At 40.4% G+C, this 18,731-nt stretch overlaps 2 protein-coding genes across 2 annotated transcripts; both read right to left on the reverse strand.

The window, feature by feature from the left end:
• Positions 1-223: 223 nt before the first annotated feature.
• isg20 (interferon stimulated exonuclease gene) lies at positions 224-5,093 on the reverse strand. Its single transcript, XM_041939375.1, has 4 exons — positions 5,061-5,093; positions 3,400-4,050; positions 2,017-2,217; positions 224-1,234 (listed from the first exon to the last, which is right to left on the reverse strand). The coding sequence occupies exons 2-4, from the start codon at positions 4,015-4,017 to the stop codon at positions 1,034-1,036; spliced, it is 1,020 nt and encodes a 339-aa protein (XP_041795309.1). The 5' UTR covers positions 4,018-4,050; positions 5,061-5,093; the 3' UTR covers positions 224-1,033.
• Positions 5,094-6,065: 972 nt separating this feature from the next.
• Positions 6,066-13,659, reverse strand: pdia3 (protein disulfide isomerase family A, member 3). The gene is made up of 13 exons (XM_041938764.1): positions 13,348-13,659; positions 12,147-12,225; positions 11,912-12,029; positions 11,665-11,772; positions 11,261-11,390; positions 11,006-11,122; positions 9,802-9,927; positions 9,302-9,484; positions 8,407-8,515; positions 7,715-7,843; positions 7,154-7,233; positions 6,759-6,816; positions 6,066-6,667 (listed from the first exon to the last, which is right to left on the reverse strand). The coding sequence occupies exons 1-13, from the start codon at positions 13,479-13,481 to the stop codon at positions 6,539-6,541; spliced, it is 1,500 nt and encodes a 499-aa protein (XP_041794698.1). The 5' UTR covers positions 13,482-13,659; the 3' UTR covers positions 6,066-6,538.
• Positions 13,660-18,731: the final 5,072 nt, after the last annotated feature.

Raw genomic sequence — 18,731 nt, forward strand, 5'->3', positions numbered from 1 at the left:
CTGTGGGTTGACTACTACAACCTTCACCTTTTACTCAGTCATTTTAAGCCTTATTATAAAAAACGTGGTCCAATTCATCATCATTCAGGTACAAAAACACTCTTCAGCCTCAGTGTTCCCTGTAACATTAAGTCTGTTTGAAAACTTTAAAATACTTCAGTTTTCACGTTCACTCACTGAAAACAAACAGAGTGACTGTTTCATTTTAACATGATGTGTTTTTATTAGGACATCAGAGAGCAGCTTACAATGAGAGGTAATGAAATAACACCATTACAATTCAACACAACTGTTAGAACACGAAACATTAAGGTGACACAAACATTGAGCTGACGGCAACAGTTTAAACTTGTAAAAACGTTTTCATTTTGTCTTGTAGACAGTGAAAACATCTTAAAAGCTGCATATTGTTCCACTTCAGAGCGGCTCAGAGCAGCCACTTTCATTTCTATATTTTAAAAAACAAACTCGACTGAAAAAATGTGTTTTCTTAAATAGCGGTTATCTGTGGTCTCAGTCTCATGTTCTCTTAATAGTTAATTTCACCTTTCAAGTAAGAGCATATTCAGTTAGAGAACTCCAAACTCTGCTTTTCATAAGTTAATAACTAATAACTTTAAGAGCACCAATGTCACAATACAAACATTATCAAGTTTCTCAACACTAACAACTCTGCAGGTAAGTATCTGGTATCACAGCAAAATATATGCTGTTAGGAACTCCAACCATGTTAAACATGTTTAAAAGTAATACATTAGCAAGTGTTTTCATTCAAGCAATTAAGTTAATTTCCCCAGAGTGATACAGTACATCTTCTTTTATGAGGCAATGCAGAAATCTGGTCACACTTCCCCCAAAATACATTTATTTCTTACACTTCTCTTCACTTTATATACTGTCATGTTTTTCATTTACAGCATCTATAGTTATCTGAACCTGCTGTAGTGACTGTGTACTGTACATCACCATGTAACAGGTGTCTGCTGAGGTATTTCCCACAAAGTGTGTCGCATATATCACAAATACTCTCCTCTCATTGGCTCTCAGCTGTGATATCATCTGGCCAGTACTCGTCCTGCATGTAGTGGTTTGAGGCGGCGAAGCTTGGCTCGTGCGGAGCGTCGTCGTCCCTCAGCTTGTTCTGCAGCTCCTGCTCCCACTCGCCCTCCACCAGCTTGTAGAGGTCGAGGGCGGCCTGAGCGTCCTCCACCGAACAGTGACCTCTCCTCCCCGCCTGGCCGGGAAAACACGGACAGGGTCAGCGTGCTTGACAATAGACCAAATTACAATCATGCTGGCGGAAGCATAAAGGAGCTGAGTTATCAAATATTACCACAGGCAGAGCAGCACTCCAGTGTAACTGCGCTTTTTAATTAAGTTAAAAAACTCATAACATATAAATATTCTATTTCTAACAGCAATTTGACATCTGGTTATTTAACAACCAAGACAAGCACTGACATGGACATATCACAGATGAAACACTGTCAGCGCTCTCTGCTGGACAAACATCATTATGACACTTTCTAAATTAAATCAGACATTTTATTGTATTTTTGTAGCCGACATGTGCTGCTACCAATACATCTGTGATTTGATAACATGAGTCAATTATTCTGGCCGTGTCAGTGTATCAGTTCCTCACATTTATTTTTTGGTAAATTCCTTAATTTCACTAAATAGTATCCTTTATGTACATAGGTGGTGTGTAAACTTGACGCTTTCAACAAAAACAAACAAATGTGTCGATGACTTGTCAAAAAGCTCTCTCTGGTCTGCTGAGGCTACTGTCAGTGGAGCACAATCAATCAAATATTATGTAAATTCAGATCACAAGCTCTAAAAAAGCTGTCAAGAAAATAACTCTTGGTGATAACTAAGGGTTTATTGAAACTGCTAAAGGTATCTCAAAAATGTGTATTAAGTATTTGTGAGATAATATAAATTTAACTGGACAGTTGTCTACAAAAACAAACAAGAAATCTGAAAATGCTTCTGACACTTAGGACGTCTCACCTGGATCCTCCTGTTCAGCAGCTTACTGGCCAAGATTTTGAGGGAGGGGCAGCGTTCGCGGGGGAAACCAGCCAAGCGACTGAGTAGACGCGTCGTACTTGTGTCCCTGACCATGTGACCCGGGTGGAGCATGTCCAACGCCTCAAAGTCGTTGTAGATGGAGTGGCCGACGACCACTTTGCCCTCAAGTATACTGAGGACCTACAGGAGAGAAGCCACGCAAGCGTAGAAGAGGAGAAATATAAATGCACCTGGTATGACAGATGGTGAATGATTTGGAGAGTCAGACAAACTGAGTTCAAACTGACCTGACACTTCAAACCACTTCAACATGTTCATATATCACAAGGTCTTATGTATGGTTTAAAATCTAGAGACAGCACAGCAGGTATCTTTAAACACAGCCAGTATTTCTGAGCCCTCATTAGGAGAAGCTGATTGGTACGTTCACGTGCTGCCTGTTTAATCATCATCGCATTTCCATAAGTGTTTGGCTGCTCAAAGCTCAGCAAGATTAATATGGAGCAAAGTGAGAGCCACATAAATACATTAACATACTGGTGCTTTTGTTTTTAAGTGATAAGACTTTATAGGCGATGTTTTGCATAAACAAAAAGCTAAAAATGTCACATTCCCACAGATGGATTTCAGCTCAACATACTATTCAAAGACTGACAGCAACCTGCAGCTTCGTCACTGCAAACCTACTGCAACCACTTTCTTGCTGTAAACAACGGTCACTTTAATTTGAAATCTTAGGAGCAAAGACAACAGAAGCATGCTGAACAAGCACTCTGATGCTCTTTTGTCACTTTTGGACACAGCAGAGAAAATGATAACTGTATGCTGATTTTATGTGTTCATTTTGAAGCTACACTATATGAATGAACAAACAGCAGTTTCACCCAGGGCTGCAAGTAACGAGTATTTTAACAGTTATTAATCTGTTGATTTTTTTCCTCAATTAATCGGTTACTTGTTTGGTTTATAAAATGTCAGAAAGTTTCCCAAAGCCCAAGATGAAATGTATTATTTTGTCAATGACTCAAAGATTTTCAGTTAATTGCCATAAAGGAGCTAAGAAACTAGAAAATAATTACATTTAAAGGCTAGAATCAGAGAATTTTGACTCAAACCGATTAGAAAATAGTTGACACTTAATTTAATAGTTGACAACTAATCGATTAATCGCTGGAGATCTATCTGTATATGAATTATTTTTTGAACCAGACTGTTATTATTGTGATTACTCTATGTGTTGATATTGTGACATCTAAGTCAATAATGTAACTAACTACACCTTTGCCCAAGCTTAAATATTATGTAAATGTATAATCATTGCCTACACCGACTTATTCATTGTACACGCGAAGCAGGCCTCACCTCCTCCCTGGCTTGAGTGAAGGGTGTGGCGTTGTGCAGGTGATGACTCCGGATGCCACTCCATCGAGTCCTGTAGTCTGTGACGGGCTGACGCGGTCTGACATATTTATCATACAATACGTTGCCGTGATAGTCCAGGATGCTGCAGCGCGCCAGCTCGCTGCAGCGCCCACCGGGCCCCGTCCCCACCATCTCGCAGTCCAGCGCCACCACCGTGGTCGTGCACGAGCTGAGGCACGGCGAACTCCGACCACTGGCCGGAGGACTCGCCTCAGAGGAGAAACCACTGTCCACCTCCCAGCTGTCTCTGAGGGCTGTGACTAAACTGTGGTGGTCCGAAGCTCTGGGCTCAGACACAGAGAGTCCAGGTTTAGATATGTTAGTGCTCTTGTTTTCAGAGTTCAGAGTGCTTTGACTTTCCTGGTCTGCACTGCTCCCTTTACTTTTTTTGACCAGTATATATGCATCCAGTGGGTCGTTGTGGTTGTCTGTTATTTTCCTCTTCTTGCTGGTTATTATCTCTCTCTGGCATTTCTTCCTAGCTCTCGCATTCTCCATGGCACAAAGCATCATGGATTTTTTGCACGAATACTGGTAGTTGCTGAGAAGACCCGCCATCCTCAACCACTGAGGCCTGCCTTGGATTCATTTCTGAGGAAACAAAACAACACAAAGACTCTCTGATTATCATTACGAAGGAAATTCAGTAGGCAATCACCATGATGAAGTCCACACATCTGCTCAAAAAAAAAGGGCAGCGTTGTCACTGGGGCTGCTGCATAACCTTGCTTCTTATCTCACTGTGTGTGTACATGCAATGTGACCAACAGACTAAAATGTAGACTATGTTACTAAGAGCACATTTGGGCAATTAAACAGACTGATTCTGAGATCTGATGCAACCTTTATAACTCTCTTTCACAGATTTCACAGACGTGGCAATGCAGAAATATCACCGACTTCCAAGGGCAGGTGATTGACAGCAACACACAACAGTCAGCCTACTCTGTCGCAACAAACTGTGATACCGCGTTGTTTGGTTGTTGAATTCAACAATCAAATAAGCTACTTCATAGTTACTTATTTAAGTTAACGATCAAAGTGTGGGAAGGGTCAGACAAACATTATTAGACGGCAAATGTTCCGTCGTGCAGAAACCAAACTCCATTCAAAATTCCGACACTTTATGCACATGAACTGCGCCTTTAACGCCTGCCTGAATTTGTACTGAATAACTTGACTCGATGGTAAATCCAGTACATGTTAGCTGTATGCATCAAGCAAATGCTCGTTCACAGCACACTTGGTTGACTGACTCGTCAGGTAGGCCGTGAAGGGTGACCGAAGTATCGCTAGAAAAAGCTTATGATTATTTACAAAGACGTGCTCGTTGAGTTGTCCACGTCGAGCACTGGCCATTAAAGCTTCAGCGTGGACACCTCTGCTGCTAACTATCGATAGCCATGGCTAACTAAACGTCAAACGAGTTTGACGTTCTGTTCTGCAACGCCAACTGACATTTAGCAGACATTAGCTAATATAGCTGTATAGAGCTATGTCAAACAAAGACACTAAACTTCATTCCTCGAAGACAACTATCACATAATATTAATGCTAAGATATTAACTAAAACTACTAATATTGAACAATTCCTACGTTACCTTCTGAAGCAGCACGTGTAGAGTCGGGACATGCCTGGGCAAAATTCCTTTGCGCTCACTCTGATTGGCTCTTCCTCTTCTTCGTTTATTTTTTTGTCAGGAAACATTCAGCTTCTGTATAAACGCGGTATCGCCGCCTACTGGTTGGATGTATTACTTACCAGAATAATTGTTTCACAGGTGCAACGTTTCATTGTTCAACCAATTCTGATAGTGTCATGAAAAAGTCACACATGAACGATATTTAGTGATCGAACTAAGGCCATTAAATCCCCGAGGTTCATGTAGCCAAATTCCATTCACAGAAATTCAGAAACACCTGTCACCAAAAACCCACAACTCTATAATGAAAGAAAGGCCAATTTGTGACTTACTGGATAACATACTCCAGTTTAAACTGGTTTCTATAAAAAGCCATATATTCTGCTCCAAAATGTGAGAAATTAGCCATTTAGCAGGACATGTTGGTCCAATCAATCTGCAGTTTATTATGTTGTACAAAAAGGCCTTATTGTACTGAGTGACATGTGTAACACTGTACAAAATCAGCTGCACACCTTTCTGCAGTTTCTATGATGGGAATAACTACATTTTTCCCCCTTTGATCCCAATTTGCTTACAGAGCAACAGAACCAAATTAATATTAATCCAGTTTTCACAGCCACGTGACCCAGTTTATATGACTGAAGTACTAAATTGCTTTGTCTGTGATAAAAACAACAGAAAAATAATTATCACCATTTTTGAATAAATTGAATATCTTTTAAGTTTTGCTTGACTTGGACTCGGGGATCTTCTGGACACTTGTTACCATTCTGACATTGACAAGCCATAATGATTAACCAATTAATTTAAATTTGCACATTAACTGATATGTGTCCTAGATGTATCTTAGTCATTAAATGCAATGACTTAATACAATATTGTGAATTACAAAGAAAAGATTACAATAATCATTAAGTTTAAACTGGCATTGATGTTCATGAATGAGATCATACAGTTTGCTTTGGTTTTGTGGGCCTTTTTATTTCACAATCCTTCCAAATGTACAAAAACAAAGACATGTAACAAAAACAAAAAAAAGAAAAGAAAAAGGAATTCACCATTACCACTTTCCCCTGTGACGACAACAAAAACCAACAGATGACTGGTGTCAAACCAAAGTGCATCAGCCTGAGGTGTGGCACAGGCCAGGGAAAATAAAAATCTCAATTTGTCAAAAGCTGTCCCCTCTTCCCTAAAAATTTGTTTTTGTTTTTAAACATCAGACAGGCCCTGGCCACCACCTCTCCACCTTCAACAGTTTTCCCAGAGCAGCGGAGGACCTAAAGGGGGCGCCGCATCTTTTCGACTCGGCTTCAGAGCATTCGGTAGTTCACTAAGAGAGTGGAATAAAATTTAGTTCTTTCTTTGCATGGATTTCCCCAATCCTCCTCCTCCTGTTGTGGGGGGGGGTGTTGAGTTCCTGCTTGGGGCTTTTATAGCTCTATCTTGTCATCGTCATCCTTCTTCTTCTTCTTCTTCTTCTTGGACTCCTCCTGCATCACCAAGGGGTTGGTGGCCTCTCTCTTCAGGTAAGAGATGAAGTCGCTCACCTCGCGACCTCCCTGAGAAATGAGCGGTGAGACGGGACAATTAGCAGGGCGGATACAAACATGACTGTACCGTGTATTAACGGCCGCTCAAGCAGACGCTCACCTCGTATTTCTTTGGGTTCATCTTCCGTCCAGCCGGGGCAAAGTACAGTGTGGGGAAACTGGAAAAGGAAAGGTCGAGGAGAGTGATCAGTTTATTTTTTTCTTAAGATTTCTCAGCAATTACTGGGACATATCTCGTTTTTGTATCTCTGTCAGGTGACGTATTAAAGTATCTACAGAGTCCACCATGTTTCCATGGTAGTCCAGAACAGACAAATCAAACACTTTAGATTGTGCCTTTTTTCTGCATTTTTAGCCACCACCGCCGGGGAGGGGTGAGGCAAGGGTTGTTCAGTTGGCTGCAATCTGCAACCTCACCACTAGATGCCACTAAATCCTCCACACTGGACCCTTATGGGAAGCCTGAATGTTAGATCGAGGCAACCAATGACTCACCCGCTGACTTCATATGGAGATGGCACATCGTTGGCTGTGGCATCCATCTTGGCAATGACAACGTTGGGATCGTCAGCGAGCTGCAAGAGCAGAGGAGAGGAGAGAAACCGTTGACTGTTTGCAAGCTAGTTCACAAAATCAACCTCTAGACAGTCTGTAGGTTTTGTCTGGTCCTTCTTTCTGGTTGGACCAATGCAAGACAGACAACAACAAATACAACCTCTGACTTAACACTAATAAAACTGTACTAGCACAATGTGGTTTCTATTGACTGTAAAACAACTGCTAATTTTTTTTTTTTACACACAGAAGTACAGAACTGAAATCAAAGACAGACAGCACCAGATTCCCTCTGTCAAGTTTTTTGTTGATGTTTGATCTGGTTTCTTCTAATATCTTTATGCAAATGTTGAAGCAAACACTTCACTTCAAGCCATTCTTTGGATAAGGTTATTAAAACACTTTAACTTAGATGATTATCTTAATCTGGTAAATACTGCAACAGTATTAGATAAGATAAGAAAGAACTTTATGTATCCAGTTAGAAGCCTGTTCCCTCACCTTCTCTCCCAGCTCATTGAATTTGGGCTCCAGGTTCTTGCAGTGTCCACACCATGGAGCGTAGAACTCGATCAGAACGTCTTTGCTGTTGTCGTTGACGATGGAGTCGAAGTTCTCGGCCACCACAACCTGAATGCAAATGAGAGATGTCACAAGTTTACTCCTTGTGGGCTTTTAACAAGCACAGCATGTGATCCTGGACAATAATCAGCTGTATAAAAATGTGAAGCATTATTACTATTAAATGCTTTATGTATATATAATAGTCACTAAGCCAACCAGTTACTACGCGTATACACTGCATTCAACTTTTCACAACTCATTTACTATCTTAAAACCGCAGTACAAAACCTGTATTATTAAAACACACCATAACTGTTTGGATTAAGGCTTCATTGTCTGTGATTACTTGTTTAGTTTTAATAGTACGAGTTTTTGTTTGAGTAGATTTTCAAAGCATTTGAAGTTATACCAAGCTTTAGTTTTATTTTGCTTTTCCTTACAACTATTAACCTTCATCAGGTTTTACACAGCAGGAGTGTAAATATTACACATGAAGTAGGAAAATGTGGAAGCAACATGCAAAAACACTTTCCAGGAAAACCAAGACGTCACACTGAGAATAAATTAACACAAAATACAGAGCACACGTTAAGTAGAAATGGAGAAACTTTCTGGAGGATTCATCTCACCTTCACAGGTCCGTCGTTGGTCTCTGGGATGGGCTCTGATTTGAGGTAGCGCTTCAGCTTGCCGTCAAAGTAGTCCTGCAGGAAACGCTGCAGAGCTTTTCCGTCACGACTGTTAGAACAAAAACAGAAGTTCTTCAAGCAACCAGTATAGAAACACAGACGCAGAACCAATATATTGAAGTTTTCAGTAGGAATGGAAGCCTCAGCACTGTGGAAATGAGCCAATATCTGCTGACCTCACATTGCTAACTCAACCTGCTACTCTGCAGCCTTAACACTGACCAGCTACAGCAGCCTCAAATGATTAAAACTCAAACTCAAAATTCAGAATGGGTTTAAAAATACAGCCACAGCTATGTGAAGACATGCGTGCCAGAAAGAACTGTGCGTGCAGTTTTCATGGGCTCTGTTGACTTTGGCCTGACATCTTTTTTTATTTATTGTTTTCTAATGGCAGTAGCTTGATGAGCAGGAAGAGCTAAATGTAGGAGTTTACTTCAAAAAGTACTTTATTTACCACTTTTATATACGATATAGCAATAATGCTGCTGATATGAACCTCAAAAAGACTGGCTGGCATGTGATGTGCATTGTTTTAGGAAATACAGTCTCTAGAAGTGTATGATTCAACTTTTTCCCATCGTCTAGTGTTAAAAAAAGCAAAGCAATAAATTGTGATATCCCATCGCAAAACATATTGAATCAACACCCAAGTATCCTGAAAGTATCTAATCAGGAGATAAGCATATCATCCCAGCCCTACTTTTAAAGTCAACTAGCTATCCAAGCAAAGGGTGTGTGCATAATTAAAGACCCATGATATATATACACCATGTGCGGAACATTTTGATGTTAGAAATGCACTTGCAGCAACAAAGATGAACATGTGACTTACGAGAACTCCTCGGCCATGGCGTATTTGTCTCCCTTGGCGGTGCGGATGGTCACCAGAGGCAGTTCTCCTGAGCTGCCATCCAGGCCGAACTCAGACACCTCTTGGCTGAACGTGTTCTTGCTGGCCACGGCAAAGTTCAGCTTCTTGCCCTGATCCAGGAACTCCTTGGCCACCTTCATCACCCTGTAAAATGTTTGTTTGGTCAGTTTTTAAAGCCATGCTTTTGAAAATGAAGATGTAAGTAGCATCTCATGAGGGGAAAGTGAACAGAGAAGCAAGCTTTCATTTCAATATTGGTTCTTAGAGTGTAGTCAACTGCCACAGAGGAAATGCATAGCTTGTTCTTGTGATTTTTTGTTTCTTTAAAAAAATAAATTAAAAAAACAACACACAAGAAGACTAATATTTAAGTTCAAACTAAGAGACTCAACAGCCCTGTGTGGTGCTGAGGTTAAAAAAAAACAAACAAAAAAACCTGTGGAGAGCTGACAGACACCAACCTGTTCCTCCAGTAGTTGGAACCTTTGGGGTTCTTGTCATAATCAACATCATAATAGGCCACCAGCAGGTCTTTCCCCCTCAGCTGGTCTTTGTTGTCGTCCGTCATGTGGGGACAGATTCCAAAGCTGCGTTGATGAGAAAACACATGTGTCACATATGTATGAGACATACTGGTGTTCAATGTTTTGCAGTTTGACTTTACACAAGAGGTGAGGCTGGACTACAGTTTAAAAAAAAAAAACAAAAAAAAAAAAATTGGGGTATTTTGAGACGTGTGGACAAAAAAAAAAAAGTGTGGACAAAAAAAAAAAAAAAACGACTGTGTGTGAACACTGTTAAACCACAGATGAGATACGTGTACAAATATTGTATCTTTTTTGTTTTAGTTAAACATGTTTGATATAAAAGTAAAACCACCTATCGCATATACTGGGCAAAATACACAGAAAACACTGCAACGTGAATTCACTTTTACAACTCCTAAAAAAAAATATTAGAATGCAATGATATGGAAACACTTTATCACTGCATCTCTTTTTTAGCACGGTCTAATGGGGCCCCTAAGAACAACATGAAAACAAAAATGGGAGAAAAAAAATATTACACAGGAAATAGTGTGCTAGTGGTTTCACACTTATAAAGTCCAGGCTAAATGTGCATGTGTATTTAAAAATCACTGGTGAATAATAACTAAGAAAAACCTATTGAATAGTCTGGCCACATCAACTGACCAAACATGACTAGGAAAGGTTAACAGGCGTCCTAGTCGTACTCACAAGTACCCACATGTCTCCATTTGTAATATTTTATCATACTGAGTTTGAAGATAATGATCTATCTTTTAATTGTGATGACTCAAACAAATGCAGGAGCACCACCCTGATTGTCTAGTTTTAACTGCAGATTCAGTCTGCTCCTTAGAGGATGATCCAGCAACAATGATCTGTAAACACTCAGCATGCAGCATTTGTTCATCACAAGTTCCAAATACCGTTAGTTACATCTGAAAAGTGCAAAAGAATGCATGAGTATAAATGGATGCTATTACTCTGCAAGATGATTGTATGTTTTACCACTGCAGCAAAAAAAGCGACAACTGTAAATTTATTGTGCTTGGCAAATTAAAGGAGCCACTATCTCTACTGCCTAACAAGGCATATGGACACTGTCAGATGATGGGGCATGGATTGCAATGATACTCACATGTTGTCCTGGATGAACCTCTTGATTTTGTTGCTGGTGAATTTCTCCTCGCTGAATTTAACGGAGCTGTCTTCGAACTTGTTGCTGAGTCGTGGTGGGCGGAACAGGATGACTCCCCTGTTAAACGAAACAGGAAATGTCGCTATAATCTAAACCAACAGCAGCTACACTAGTGATATCAAATGTGTAAGGAACCACATATTTTGACTTATTTGCAAATATCCGAGTAGGCCAACGGCAGAAAGAGCTACTTACTCTCCATCAACGCCGTGGCTCTGGAGGAGAGCCTCAGAGTTGGTGTGGGCAAAGCGGTAATTGTCCCTCAGGGCACTGGCTGCCTTCAGGAACTCTGCCTGTGCTGTGCTCTTGTCATCAGCAAAGAACCCTGAGAAAGAAAGATAAGTCATGTTCAGATCAGGATGCAATGAGCATGGTCCTATAGTTTCTGAATTTCTCCAACTTTGCCAGCAAAATACTGCATTGCAATGACGTCTGAACTATGATCCTTTTTGTGTGACAGTGGCTTTACGCTGCAGTCAAATTTGACACAAAAACTGGCTCAAGTTAACATCCAATGCTTATTTACATAGCTGCTAAGGGACTGAGAAAACTAAGAAATCGCTTGCAAGGCAATGACTGACATTCCAACAGCAACTCACCAACAACACTTGCGTCTTGGTCTGAGATGAACTTCTGCAAGTCTGCATCAGCCTTGAGCTCAACAGAAGCTGGTCCAGCCTGCTTCTTAAGGAAACTGACTATCCCATCTACAGAGAGCAAGAGAAACAACACAGTGAGAAAGAGAAAACACAAAGATGACCATGAGTGACAGAAATGAGCTAATATGAACCTTCAAGACATTTTTAACCATTATACACATAAATAAATCAAATCACAGGCAAATACCTGCAGTTCTGGGACCATCATAGGGACCAGACTCTTCTCCATCCCTGAAGATCTTCAGAGTAGGGTAGCCACTGACACCATATTTGCTGCATGTGTTGCTGTTAGATGTGCAGTCAACCTAAGGGGAAAGAAAATCATTCACTTTCTAAACAGGTGCACATAGGATGACAGTACAGAGTGCATTAAGCCATGCTTAAGTGGACAGAGTTAAGAAGTGAACTGCGTTATGCAATACCTTGACCAGGGGGACGGTGCCTTTCAGACGTGTGGCGGCTGCCTCGTACTCAGGTGCTAGCCGTTTACAATGGCCACACCTAATGGAGAGAGGATCAGTCATACAGAGGAACAAGTTACACTTAAGTTGTATTCAGGTTTCAACTTGGCAAAGATCCTGAGGGAGATGAGGGAGAGGGTGATTTCACTGTGAGGAATTTGATACATATGAGGTAGTTGAATGAGGTTTGTAAAATACAAAAAGCTTAAAAATCATGTAATGTAAATTAGCTGAACAGTATTAGGGATGAATCTAACTTATTTTAATTACTGTTTACTCTGTTGGAGATTTGATCAATTGCTTGGCCCATGAAATATCCGCAAAATAATAATAAATGTTTATCACAATTTCCCAAAGCCCTTGTTGGCATATAAACATTTATTTTTTTCTGTGCAGTAAACCAAAGCCAAATCATTTTGAGCTACAACTAAGAAAATGAGCGAATATTTATAACCGATGGACTAGAACCAGCGAACTTTTGACATTTTTTTAAAATGACGTCACCGCACAGTATAGAACAAAACGCTCTATAAAGTGTTTAACGTCGATGTTTAATTAAATACTGTCATCGTTAACTTTTGTTTTCAAGTACGGCACCGGAGAACCACGTCACAGTTCCTCTGGCCCAATTAGAAGTGGACACCAAAACTTCCCTGTCCAATCAGAACGTTACAACATTGAAAAGGCACGCCCCTAACTTCCTCATAGCCTCATTCGTACGTAGTTTCCATTGAACTGGATTCGGAGCAGTTATAAATACAAACCATAACTAATTGTCCTACATTTTTACAGTTTGTAGTACAGGCAAACTACGGCAGCTTTTTCAACCATTGGTCCGCTTAAAAAACGTTCCATTACAGCAAACTGGCTCAACGTTACACCTTTCGATTAGCTAACATGCTAATTGTTCGGTCATTAGCCAATAAGCCCAATACAGGTTGACACTACCAACTCTGTTACTGGCAAACAGAGGTCCAGTTTACAAATTATACAACGAATGAAATGCCTTCAATATACATTCACAGTGTTATAAATTCTGCAAGTAAACGTCAGATGGCTAAACTGCTCACCGCGAAGCAAGTACGCTAGCATTAGCAAATTTAGACGTCTACAAAACAGTATAATTGCTCAAATCCTCTGCACGTAGCGTGAAGAGACTCACCAAGGGGCGAAAAATTCCACAAGAGCGAGTCCATGGTCTCCGATTTTGCTTTCGAAATCATCATCAGTGTACTCAAGCACATCACTGGCCCGGGTGAACCCAGCGAGAGCGGCCAAAAAGATTAGCCTCAACATCGCACACCGCACTCGCTAACAGTCTTCTTCACTTTTTGTTAAACAAAAAAAAGTTTGAATTGCAAATTGTGTCCGTGGCAGCCCCCTCTTCTGCACTTCGGCGACGTGAAAGCCAAAGCTGCTAGCTCATCTGACAGGGCCAAACGCAGACCAGTCGATAGAGAAAGAGAAAGGGATGGAGGCGGTTAAGACGAGCAGGCAGGCAGCTCCGGGACCTCTCCTAACCACAGTGTGGCAGCCTCCCATTGGTCTACTAACAGCATCACTCTGCTTCTGCCACCCAATGACAAGCAGGCAAACGAGCATTTGTTCTCTCCGAACCAATCACAACTCTACATAATCAAAACTCCTCTCTCACGCGCGGAAGTGATTATGTTAATATTTGACTGCTTGAAGTCATGGCTTTTTAATGACCGGCAAACAACTCATAATGTGTCTTTAACAAAAAGTTTTGTTGATTAATATGACAGGTAAAAAAGAGACCAGGTCACTTTCTTCTTAGGCACCAAAATACCGTTGCAGTGATGAAATATTTGTCAGAAAAGATCACCCCAGAGTATGTCCCCAGAGACCTCTTTGGTTTATCGACATTAGTCAGTAGTTACACATTAAAGAAAAGTGCAGTATAACCAAAATGAGAGATGCAGGACGTTAAGCATGTCCAGTTGACTGCGACTGCCTATACCTTCATCAATTTAATCACCCCAAGACAAACAAAATAAAGAAATTCTTAAGTTAAATAGAAATTCTAACTAGGATGATAACTGCTTCCTGTGAACCATAGTTTGACTTTCTTTTAAAACTTTTTTTTAAATGTGCAAATGTAATTCGTGGAACCACAGAACATCATGGAACAAGTTTATATTGGAAGGTGAAACACACAGATCACCATGTTGATCTGCAGGTCATTGTGCCACGTACATGCTGTAGAAACGCTAAGCCCCCAGGATTTAGTGTGCTAGATAGATAGATGGACAGATAGTAACTGTCATGACCTGAAGTTTGTTTTCTGTCGATGCTGTGTCTGTCCATTTTCTGTCATTCACTGACAGCCTCAGGGGGACTGTATGTCTTCTCTGTTGCTGTTTTGTGGCTGCAACAGTAAATTATTGTGAAGGTCAAGCACTCACTAAACAACAGGTAAACAAACTGTTGTCATTACAGCAACATACTTGTGCTCTGAGATGATGAAAAACAAGCACAGTCTGGGTCAAGTTGGTTGGTCACTTACAGTAAGTCCAGTCTCAACTGAGGTAAGTCCTGCATTATTAGAAAATCAGGAGGTCCTGTCTTGTAGAGGGGCCCTGTGTAAAAATCTAGTTGTAATGATATTATTATTTTAGCTTATATTGTGTTCAGATGATGGATATTCCTAAATTAATATGTGATTCTTTAGAGTTGCCACAAATTAACTGATACACAGAGGATTAGAGGTCAGGAAGTATTCCAGCAGAGGAGAGCTGAAGCTGCCACCTGTAGTCAGCTGGAGACAAAAGGGTGCATAGTGGGAAAATATTTATTCTTTAATTCCTTGTAGTCCCAATAAATATCATTAAAATCTTAATTTCTGACAATAGATGAAATCAATATCAGGTGAAGCTCCACGGTCACGATATTTGGTGGGAATAAAATGTGTGTGCAATAAAATCATGTGTTAAATAATGATAGTAGCAGTATAATGCTGGTAATTCAAGTGCGTATGATGTTTTTTATGACACTTCTGACTGTTCTCATTAATCGTTTGCCAGCTGTGTGTCTTGTTCTCAAGTCTCAATCTAGAAACGACCTGATTAAATAATGTTTAAATCTGCTCATGTGAATGGAAAGTTGTCGGACTTTCATTGCAAAGCCCCTCAAGCACATTCCATTTTTATTCTCAGTTCTTATTAATGAAGTCATAGAGGCAAATTTAGACTTCATATTCATTAACACAGTCAAATACTGTACACAGGATATAATAAACATTTTCCTTCTTTGTAAAGCTGCAGTTATACTACGATGCCAACAGAGGGAGCTCTCCGACACTATAATCACTGGTATACAATACTCTGTCCATACTAATATAAGTTCTTTTAAAATTAACATTTCATCAGTGTCATATAAATGCACACAGGTATCATACAACACCTCGGTAGGTAAGTAACACCAGTAAGTTCTACCTTAAAGGTATTCCTCATAGATTTTAGTATTAAGTATCCATGTAACTACACTCAATATATTATAAAACATTTCTATGAGACATACTCAATTCCAGCCTGTACATTTAAATGTTACTCTGATGCCCAGTGAGAAACCAAGTCTGAGTCTTACAAAAGCTGACACCTCCCCTCTGTAACTTGTTAAAGTGTCTCTCAGCAATATTTTCTTATGAGCTTAGGCCTTCATCACTTTTTCATTAGATTCATGCTTCTCTGCCAAAACGCTGCCGTGTACCCATGTGACTTCAAACTTGCTTACGTTGCCATATTTGAAGAAGATGGTTAGAAACTAATAGTGAAAACCTTGAAAATCTTAAAGATATAAAAGCAATGAAATTAGGACCAAAATCAGGAGATATTTTAGATTTGCATAAGAAAACCTCAAAATTTCTTTTGTGTCACAGTTCTCCTAAAGACACAGAACACCTGCCGCTATTGAAAGAGCTCTGTGATCTTATTTTGGGTAAAAGATTATTGTATGTAGAATATAAAAACTGTGAGTGTTCAACACTACTCAGAGACAGATTCAAACTTCTGATCAGGTTGTGCAAAGAATGGTCCACATGAAGAAAAAAGTAGTGTAATATCTGACCATATAGCAGTATGGAGTTCTTGTTATTCAGTGTGCATTTAGTCTCCATCAGCCTGCCCAGTTTACCTTCCAAGCCATATTTTGAAATTTCAGTGTATTTCTTGCTTAGGTTAAAAGTTTACATGACAATTTATTCACTGATGACTTAACTCCAAATGAAGCTCCACTATCTAAAACAGGCATCTCAAAACGGTTCCATAAAGGGCCGCGTGGCTGCAGGTTTTCATTCCAACCCAGGAAGAGCACATCAGGCCAACCAATCAACATCAAGGGATCACTTAGTTATCAGCTGAAGACTGAGATCAGCTGATTAATTGATTCCAGCCTGGTGTGTTCCTCCTTGGTTGGAATGAAAACTTGCAGCCACGCGGCCCTTTATGGAACCGATTTGAGATGCCTGATGTAAAACAATGTATGTTAGTGTGGAAAGTCCTCTTCATTTTTATAAACCTCACTTCCTAAAGAGACCAGTTTCTTTCAGCAACGACCCAGAATGTCCCCTAATCTCCCCTCATGTAGCTCAAACACAGCTGACTGGCGAGCTGTGAGGCTAATCCTTTAAAGCAGAGCTGCCACCGTTTACTGTAAACGTACGTTTGAGTCGGGAATGGCAGAATTAGATGGGAATAATTTAGGGACCAAATGGGGTTGGAGGAAGGCTGACTGTCAGTGGAGCTGTGATTAATGTGTGGGTACAGAAACCAGTATTGCACTACACAGCACTTTGCGTAAAACATCTGTACTGTTTCAAGGCCACTGATTGGACACTCATTGGCATCTCAGTGTATCTTCTACACACATTGTGCTAAACACTGTGGGCTAAGGCATCTTCATCATCATTTAATAGACATTTTTACCCCACTAAACAGTTTTTCACTATGCAACCACCTTTTTATCCAAGGAACCCGTGTTTTGTGCGTGGCCGTGCATTCTGCAGCGCTGTGGAGATCTGTTTTCCCTTACCCACAAAGCCCCTTCCCTCCCGAATCGGAGCCCCCATTGCCTCTGTGAAGTGGTTGCTACGGCAACCAGCTTGCTCCTCAGCCATATCTGGAACAAGGAGGAGGGGAGAAGAGGTCTGCAGCATTATGCTGGTGACATGCTCTGAGAGCTGTGAGAGGGAGGGAGGAAGAGGATGTCTGTGTGTATTCAGGACATCAGAACCTTCCTCCAAATCCTTGAGGGGACAGAAACAGATTCCTCAGGCCTCGCAGCACCAACACTTGATGTCTCAGCTGCGTCCCGTCAGAACACTGAGCGCCTTGTTGTCCTGTCCAGACCAAAACACTGGAAAAATTGTTGCACAAGGAGACAATAAAACTCTATTTATTCACAATGGGACACAGCAGTGGTTGCATACTCCCTGCATCGCAGAGAAAATGCAGGCAGATTTTGCACCATACTATCTGTTCAGTCAGATTTAACAGTATTCACAATCAATCTTAAATGATAAGACAAGAAGGCAATATTCAATAATTTTTAATTGTCAACACATCCCATGAAAAGACCAAAACTAACAAATTGTAAGTCTGTCTCTCAATACTTTCCAAATATATACTTTAACTTTGGTAAAGGCAAAATTATTACTAGGGCTGCAACTAACGTATTTTAATTATCGATTAATCTGCCAATTATTTCCTAAATTAATTGTTTAGTCCATAAAATGTTTAACAATAGTGAAAAATGTCATCCACATTTTCTAGGGCCACAGTGATGTTTTTAATTTGCTTGTTTTGTCTGACTAATGCTTTAAAACCTTCAGATTACTGTCACATGTGACAAAAACAATCAGCAAAATGTCATATTTGAGGAGCTGGAACCAGAGAATGTTTGGCAATGTTACTTGAAAACTGGCTGAAATTATTAACTAATTACTTAATTAGCTAATCAATGAATCCCCTCATCACTGCAGCCCTAACAATGACCAGCCAACAACTGCACACAGCAGTAAATCCACGACTGTTTCAAGTCACCACGCGTGTAAGATTGCCTCAAACCTGTAAACTATAGAAATCCTGTTCATGGTAATGAAGGAGCATGGCACCCAGTGCAACAGCGTGTCTCACTGATGTGTTTTTAATAGTTTCCAGACAAAAATAGAGCTTTATGGCACAGAGGAATAAGAGATCAGGCTTTGGTTACAAACAGACAATACTTGTTAGTTGGACCAGTTCATCCTTTAACTGCCTTTGCAGGATAGGAAAGAAAATCTTCCAGGTTTTAAGGTCTTGGCTCTGTGAGAAAACAAGAACCCTGAGTAGCGGCCTTTCAAGCATAATACAGTTTTGTTACGCCTCTGACTAAACATTGGCACATGACACTCTGCAACCACGCTGATCGCAATCACGCTCCTCGAGCTTGGTTACCATGGTTAAACAAAGCTTGGGCTTCACGCTCTGGAAAAAAATCCTCTTGGATACCAAAGAATTAAGTCCAGTTCACGTAGAAGCTAAAAAAAGC

Source organism: Chelmon rostratus, chromosome 6 (assembly GCF_017976325.1).
Source record: "Chelmon rostratus isolate fCheRos1 chromosome 6, fCheRos1.pri, whole genome shotgun sequence".
NCBI classification, from domain to species: Eukaryota; Metazoa; Chordata; class Actinopteri; order Chaetodontiformes; family Chaetodontidae; genus Chelmon; species Chelmon rostratus.